The sequence below is a fragment of the Atta colombica genome, unplaced genomic scaffold (genome assembly GCF_001594045.1).
Source record: "Atta colombica isolate Treedump-2 unplaced genomic scaffold, Acol1.0 scaffold233, whole genome shotgun sequence".
Lineage (NCBI taxonomy): Eukaryota > Metazoa > Arthropoda > Insecta > Hymenoptera > Formicidae > Atta > Atta colombica.
Genome location: NW_017259331.1, coordinates 496,372 through 505,075, shown reverse-complemented (window position 1 = coordinate 505,075; position 8,704 = coordinate 496,372). Strand labels below are relative to the sequence as shown.

The following is an 8,704-nucleotide window of genomic DNA, read 5'->3' as shown; positions in this document are numbered from 1 at the left end:
TATATATAATAAATAGTAAATATATATTAATTAACTGTAATAAATACTAAAAGAAAATAAACTTACGTGCAACTGATTGTTGATGAGCGAACACTAATAGATATATTTTAGGTTTTTTTATCAATCATTTATTCATCAAAATTGAAAAAACAACGGAGAATTGTTTAACTAATGTGATGATAATTATCATGACGATAATCTTTTTTGTGCAGAAGCACGTCAAAACTTATTAAATATGCGAGATGAGAATTATAATGCTCCAATTTTTACTGAAGTATAATAGGATTTCTATACATATATATTACCTATATTTTTTACATTTTATTTTTTGACAAAATTTTACAAGCGATTTGTTTGTATTACCATAATATCTCTGTATTACCATAATATCGAAGATTCCAGATGTTCCTTGACGAACCATTGCTCGAAACGAATAATGCGAATCTTTAAAGTTGGCAGACTTTTTATACTGGTAGATTCTAAGAGGTGGCTATTTGGGTCAGAATATGTACGTGCAAAGCGATATCGCCCGTATATTATGCGTCCAAGGAATTTCCAAAAAATCGAACAGATGTTTCATTCATGATAGCTGGCAGTATTTAATCAGATTAATGTGCGTTATTGCATAAATCATAGAAGAGAAAGGCAGAGAACTAATCCATATCTCTGTGCGCAATGGTGCGAGCAATTGTTATATAACATAATTAGAAATTAAAGACTTTATTTAATTATTAGATTTGCATATTGCGTTTGCGAAAGTAATTATCAACAGATTTAAATTAATACCTGTGATTATATTGAAACTGCCATAATTACAGTTATAATTATTAAAGGATATAGATATAATATTATGCGCATATATATAACGAAGAAAAAACAGATCATAAAAATGTACAAATATGAAAAATAGGAATTTATAAATAATATGAATAATATAGAAAACGTAGTATTTCTAATATGATATTTATTATATTAATATAATATTTATTAAATTATAAATTAATACGCAGTGGATGATTTTCGTGAATGACTCAAAGGAAAAATAATCTTATCAACCGAAATATTTGAACGAGCTGATGTCGATATTCATAATTGATGATTTTATCGTGTGAATAGATCTTTCAATACTGAATTTTTTATTCTTCTATGTAGAATAAAGAGGTATGAATTATTGATTACATGAAATGCTCCATAAAAAATGCTCTCATCAAAAATCGTTTATTATTTAACATTTTCAATTTCTTTTTTTTTTTTAATGGTGTTCGCAGAATTTAGGTCTCGAAAAATACAATTTGCGCCAAAAATTCTAAACGATGACAATTAGCCAATAGTCCTTGACATGCTTGCGCTCAATGAATACTAATGGGTATCGTAGATTTCTTAGAGTAATTCTAAATATTATCCTAAACATTATCCTAAACATTATAAAAATCACAGTTCCAAAAACTAGTCTTATCGGTGTTGCACTATATCTCTTAATGAAATTGAAGATCATTTTTTACGAGAGAATTAATTTTGAGAAAGGCATAGAAATGTGATGTAAGATTTTAAATTAAAATTTCCTAATATTAACAATATTAAATATTTTTAATTAATAACGAGAAATATTATTTTCTAAATTAATTAGAAATAAATTTTAATTTGGAAAAAATTAGATATGGGTTTAACAGAATATTTAGAAATGAATATGTAAAAACTTGGAATAAAAATAATTTTTATTAGATTATTATTTAAAAAAGATTTCGATTTTATATTAATTTTTTGCAACTTTAATAAATATATTAGAGAAATATTAGAAAAATAGAAATGTTTTTCACAAGAGTAATATAAAGTAAATGTACCGTATTCATAGTCATAGTTCAATCTGAGATTTGAACTAAGTTTGAATATGTTCTAAAGTTACTGCCAACACTGAAAATGCAACAATTTATGTTACGTGCACTATAGATTTTCAGTACAAGTAGTCAATTTTGGAACATAGCCTCAATTTATTTGAAAAATGCTTTTCGAACTATGATTTAATAAGTCTGATTCAAACTTTGATTCAAATCAATACAAAATGATTTAATATAAAAATATAATCTAGTCTTACGAAATATATAACAATCTAAAATATGTAATACTAGTCTTGAGATATAGATATTATATTACAAATGCATTTATTTACAATTTAACATCTCACAGTCTGGTTCTAAATTCATAATAATTTTTCAATGATTTTTCAATGAAATCTCTGTGAATTTAAAATTATTTTTAATATAACATCATTCTATTAGAATTATTTTGTATCAGAAATATATAACATCTTAACAATGATATAGACATTTCTTTGTACGCATTTTATTATAATGTATAAAATATTTTCTAATTCATAGTTTATATTTTCTGTTCTTAACCATCAAATACTTCTAAAATCTAATTACAAATGAATATGATAATTAAATTAATCTACGTTAAAAATAATTTTATCGCAAGATGAGCCATTATTAATTTTATGTTATCTCCTTCAAATAACAATAATTGATACTTGAAAATATATAAGTTTGAGCTTATTGCGAATGGAATTTCATGAATTTCTAAATTGTGACATTACATTTGTAAATTATCTATTTACAAATTTTATTTTTATAAAATGACGAGGTATGCATTATGCATGTAAGGCAGATACAATCTCTCTAAGATTCGTTTGTTACATTACTCGACGAGCTAGCTTCAATAGTATTTGAAAGAGATGGAGCCACAACCTCATCATCATTGTAATCCTGTTGCTCGGTTGCATGCTTAGACCAGGATGAAAACTGAACCAATCTATAAAAAAAATAATAACTCTTTAAAATTGGATTATTCGAACGTAATTAAAAAAAGTGACACAGTGACATTCTTTAATATATTTTGTACTCGACAGAAAAAATGACATATGAAAAAATGTCCACAAAAATCATAATTTACTTACAGAATTATTAAAAGCACGGCAATCTGTGTAGCGAATGTCAACCAATAAAAAGAGTTCGGTGCTGTTTTTATTGTAGCGTTGTAAAGTTGGGAATATAAAATGCCACTAAATAGTGGAACTGCATTATCACATACGGAAAGCATTGCGAATATTTTCCCTGAAAAATCAGAATAATTCAATTATCCTTCTTTTTTCTTTCTAAAATCTTTAAAGTGAAATCTAATTCTAAAGAGTAAAATCTCACTCTTAAAAATTGACAATTGAGCAACTCTTTTTCAACACTAGTTCAATTATCAGTCTTTAAAATTAAATTCCATTCCAAAGATTTTAGAAAGTTGTTACTAATGAAAAAGAAAAATCATTAGTGTAGCACGAAGTTGAAATTGGTATTAAATGAGATCCAATTTGACATGGAAATAATATCCCTTACTCATGAAAATTCAGATTCTAATATAAAATACATATTTTTTATGTTTATAATATCAAAAGTATTGATCTAATGGAATTAAATTAGTTTTAATCTACGCGTAGAGTAAGTGCAATAATTAATACTGTCCAATATTATTTTTCAACACGGATATGTAGTTATTTTCGTTATATTTTTGTTTGCTGAATATAAATCCGTTAGCCAAATTGTCGTGTCACAATTGTAGGAAAAATGACATTAGAAAATAAAAAAACGATAATTTCGACATTAGCCTCGATAGCAAATTTTTTTAAATTTCATTAATGCCATGCAAAAGTATTAACTTAGCTGTAAAGGTAGGTGCCTCTACATAATTCGCAAATTGCAAGACGTAGTTCACAAATGCTGAAGACGATCACCGTACACAAAATGAAAAACAATCGCATACAATGAAAAAAACAAATGCAAATTTTCATTCTGCATCTGCATTTACGAACTACGTTTTGCGATTTGCGAATTGTAATATGTAGATTTTGTTTTGGTTTGATGATTTTGTTTTCAAGATAGCAATTTTAAAATAGTTCTTTTTCTATGATGTAATAAATAAAAAAATATTTTATTCCATTTTAATATTGCATTATGTGAAAAGTGAAAAATAAAGTGCTCTAGTATAATATAATAGGATTATATTAATCAAAATGTAATGAAGTTGACAAAATACAATATTGCAAGAAGATTATAATCTTGAATCGCACATAATGAAAATTGTAATCTTTTCTGCCATATTGTATTTTGTCAGTTTCATATTGTTTTTTTATTTAATCTCTGAGTATATTATATAATTATTGAAGTAGATACTTTTTACATAATGCAGTATTAAAATGGAACATAATGCTTTTTCCATATAATATATTGAAATATACATAATAATATACATAATAATATATATAATATTATTATATATAGAAAAAGAAGTATTTAAAAATTGCTTTTATTTTAAAAACAAAAAATTATACTGAAATAAAACAAAATGCATTTTAAAGCTAAAAGTTTTATGATACACTATCATAAAAGTTATGATAGTGTGCCATTAATAAAATTTTTTAAAAATTTTGCTGCTGAAATTACAACAACTACATGAAGATCTTCAAAATTATCATATTTCTTGCCTCTTTGAAGTCATTTTTCTAATAATTGTGACGTGATGGCCAACGTTCAATAAGTAACATGTCAGGAATGGCTATTCACATTTGCATTACGAAAAAGATCAATCTTGTCGGACGTCTTACTATCACACACCTCGTTCCTCTACAGGTACAAGTTTTGAGGTCATAGATCTGAGTACTGGAGCTACCACTGGTCCTAATGCAGCGACAGTAGCACCTGCAATATAATTATTATAAAATAACTTCTAATTACTTTATTATTTAAATATAAAAGAATGCGAATATAATATTCTTATTAAAAAGTTTGAATGATAATGACATCGTACTTATAATATTTATTGTCAGAAATAATTTGATTGATATAGATATAGTCGAGAAAGATCGTTTATACTTACCCACATAAAATAATTCCGGCCGGTTCGCTAAAACAAATACTATTCTTCCAGCTGCGTGCGCTATTGCTCCAATCATTACGATGAAAGTGTCCTTCATTCTTATTAATTTACTCATGACAGGCACTCCAATAAGCATTGCTGTGGGAACAAACTTCTTTTAAGTATTTCATATTTTATGTTTCTAATAGCATTCAAAGTATTTATGGAGGATAATTATATAATTAAAATATTTTTATGAAGATAAGGATTATTTATTTTTATAAACTACATGGTGGTATTAAGATCTGAATTTATTAATTTATTTTAAATGTTTATATTTATAAAAAAGTGCTAAAGTCAAAAAAATTTGAATATCTAAAAATTACTTAAGACAAATTTTCAAATCCAATTACGACATAATAATTTATCTTATTTTCTTACACAAAAAAGTTGAACCTTTTACAAGATTGACTTTAATTTCGCAATTGGGTCATAATTTTTCTATTATAATAGAAAAATGCTAAATAATTATCATTAATAATCGAGATCATGAATTAGTTGAAAGTGAAAGTTTTTACGATTTCGAGAAGAAATTTCTCCTTTCACTTTGCTAAACTCATTGTGAATTTATATCGTCGAGATTTGCGAAATGTTAATGTGACTAATTTGAATCAATCTACGTTAAACTGACCTAATACGAAGAGAGTCGATTGGAACGTTTTAAAGTTGCTAAAATCCGTCACATTCCAGTTAAAGATTAGCGAGGTATACATCTGACTCTTGGCTTTTTCATCTCTTTGGAATGTATATAGACACATCGCCAGTAGAAGCAACCACAGGTGTAATTTACCATGATTGAGTCTCGACTTCAACAATGTTCGTATTGTCGTAGCGATATGTCGCCTGTCGAAGAAGTCTAGCAGCCAATTATTACCTGAAAGCGGTTGCTGCCTTGGTGATGTTTGCCATTTGAGCCACACAAGCGAATATATAATCGCTATTAAAAGCAAACTCGCGTTTACAGCAAACATAATCGCGTAGGACATATTGACCAAATGTGTAAATACGTACGATCCAAGTGCAACTCCTGCAAATGAAAAGAAACATGATTAGTTATTTAAATGTTACAAAATTGCAAAGATTTTTATATAACCGCAGATATATTCGTAAAATTAAAGTAGCATAAATAATGTTATCAACGACAATCTTCTATTAATTTTAACGTTAAAATTGTTTATAGAAAAAAATAAATTTTATAATAAATATTGAATATTTATTATTATAATTGTTTAATAAAATTTATTACATAATTTTGTTTTATAATAATTAAATTTTACTTTACTTTAATTTAAATTTTAATAAAGACTCAATATTTATTGTAAATATCTTTTTTTCTGTAAATGATTTTTGAGTCGTTAATTATTAGATTATCGATAGTAACATTGATAACATTGTATTTATTTCAACGATTCAAAAGTTTAGAAGACGTCTTAAAAATTTATAATCTTTATTTAAATTAAAGTTCTTTAATGATAATTATTCACATAATTTATATCTTTGGATAAAATTGTTTTGAGAATGCTTGTCTCTACCTGTAGGCATAGTACTAAGATAAATGACATCCAAAATCGTGATTCTCATGGTTCTCTGTTGCACGGAGCTTATGTCCGATATGTACGCGAAACTGCTGCCGAAGATCGCGACATCGCTGCCCAGAATGCTCATTGGCAGAGTTGCTGTGTACACCACCATATTCAGATTCCAAGTGTCTATCAAGGAATTGATTACGATCATGAAGGAATAAATAAATTTGCCCATTAGACCAAGGACGAGCGGCAATTTACGTCCACGCCGATCACTCCAGTTGCCATAGAACATCGCCAAGATAATAGGCACTACGTGTCCGGCAATGTCATTCCATTGATGAAATTCTGAGACAGTCATCTACAAGATCAATTTTTCACATATCTTTTCTTAATAAAACGTAATTGAAGAATGAAAATCAATTATTGTCTCAGCATCAAAACTGCTATCCTAAATTGCGATAAAAAGAAATATCATGTGGATGAAATATCATGTGTTCGTAAAACTGCCTAAATTCTTTTATTTAATCTTCTGTTTAATATATAAGTTTTCGTGAAATAAAATAAGTTCGGAGATGTTTGAATATATTGTCTTACGTATTCTCATTGCGTGGGTATATCCTGCTAATATTTAACTTGGCAATTACGTTTGTTTAACATTCCAATTATATTTTCACTGATTATCTATACGTCAATAATTTCTTACATTGTAGTTGCAAATGAGATTCGTACAAGTATTATAAAGTACTATTATCAGCTGAAGATTTGCATTTGATAAGCAAGCACTTATTCCAATAATCTCAATATTAAATGCTTCAATAGTTTAATATAATGCGCGTGTTTTTCTTTTTTTTTATGTTTCTTCTCTTTTATTTTAAATATGGTATACATAATGTTTTACCTGTACTTTGGTCTTTATTTCTTTATTATCATCATCACTTAGGTGTCTACAAATTTCTTCAGAGCAACCATGATCCACTCGACACGCTTTATATCTAAACAAGTCTTGCTCTATGACCGATGTGAACATAAATGCCATCATGTAGAGCCACATAGTCGGCTCTACTGATACATGTTTTATCCATCCGAAATATTTTGTATATATCCTGTTCGTATGGGAAGGTTCTATCCGTGGTGTCGCCTAGAAATTGCAAAATAAATATTGAAACATGATTCGAGAATAATTTTGTTTATTAGCAATGTATGTTAAAATTATAAAACTTTTTAGGGTATAGATAAATAGCAGAAACCACTTCTGCATTTAACCCATTAATGCCCAATTTATTATTTTTTTTTAATTTTTTGGGGAAAATGTTATTTCTTTGCTGACAGAAATAATTTAAAACAATATATATCACCTCTGAGAAATAGATTACAACTGAAAGAAAAGTCTGTTTGCACTAATAAGAGATAAACAAATCGCTTATTCAACATTCAACATGCTAAAACGTGATTGTTTTCAAATGAAGATAGTAAGCACTAATAGATTAAACTAGTGAATAAATTTAAAAATATGATGAATTGACACTTTTTCAAATTTACTAATAAAAACAAGAGAGTTATAAAATTGTAATTATAATTACAATTGCATGGCTAATTTTAATTAATTTTTTTAATCATTTATATATTCTTCTCTATTACACACAATCTCATTTTCTATTACACACATTGAAATGCATTCAATATTTCATGTAGTGCAACCTATACAAAAGCCTATACAAAAGCCTATACAAAATATCGATCTTGTAATGTGGTCATAGTTTCAGTATCTCTTGTGTTATCTAATTTTGAACTGATTTTTCGAACTGTTTCCAATGTCATATCTAAAAAGGAAATAGCGCTCTTAATTTTAAATTCATGACACAGAAATAGATATAACATTCGAGATATTCATTAACGTTAACTGTTATTGGTAAATCCTTAGATATTTTTGCACAATTCTTTATACTTTTAGGCCTTATGATTTTCTTTACAATTATTTTATTCTTTCTTTAAATTATAAAAGGAAACAAAATTACAATGTATATGTATATTGATAACACTAATAATGTAAAAATATGTTTTCAAAAATTCTGAATATATATATATTATAAAACAATTATAAAATACTAAAATTTTTATAAGAGACTCGATAGATTTTATATAACACTAGAATATTTAAAAATTAATTATACCGTGTAAATGTGGCGATTTGAAAAATGCTTTTTATTAATAATTTTAAA

The 8,704-nt window shown here is 26.6% G+C and overlaps 1 protein-coding gene across 3 annotated transcripts in view; it reads right to left on the bottom strand.

The window, feature by feature from the left end:
- Positions 1-2,512: 2,512 nt before the first annotated feature.
- LOC108688494 (proton-coupled folate transporter) overlaps positions 2,513-8,704 on the bottom strand; it is a 9,134-nt gene continuing 2,942 nt past the window's right edge. For all 3 annotated transcript variants that reach the window (XM_018194777.1, XM_018194776.1, XM_018194778.1), the window contains exons 4-10: positions 7,384-7,623; positions 6,492-6,843; positions 5,591-5,986; positions 4,921-5,058; positions 4,659-4,742; positions 2,954-3,110; positions 2,513-2,808 (exon numbers count right to left, since the gene is read on the bottom strand). In XM_018194777.1, coding sequence (XP_018050266.1) covers positions 2,676-2,808; positions 2,954-3,110; positions 4,659-4,742; positions 4,921-5,058; positions 5,591-5,986; positions 6,492-6,843; positions 7,384-7,623 — 1,500 coding nt within the window. In that variant the 3' untranslated portion in view covers positions 2,513-2,675. The remainder of the gene's footprint in view (positions 2,809-2,953; positions 3,111-4,658; positions 4,743-4,920; positions 5,059-5,590; positions 5,987-6,491; positions 6,844-7,383; positions 7,624-8,704) is intronic.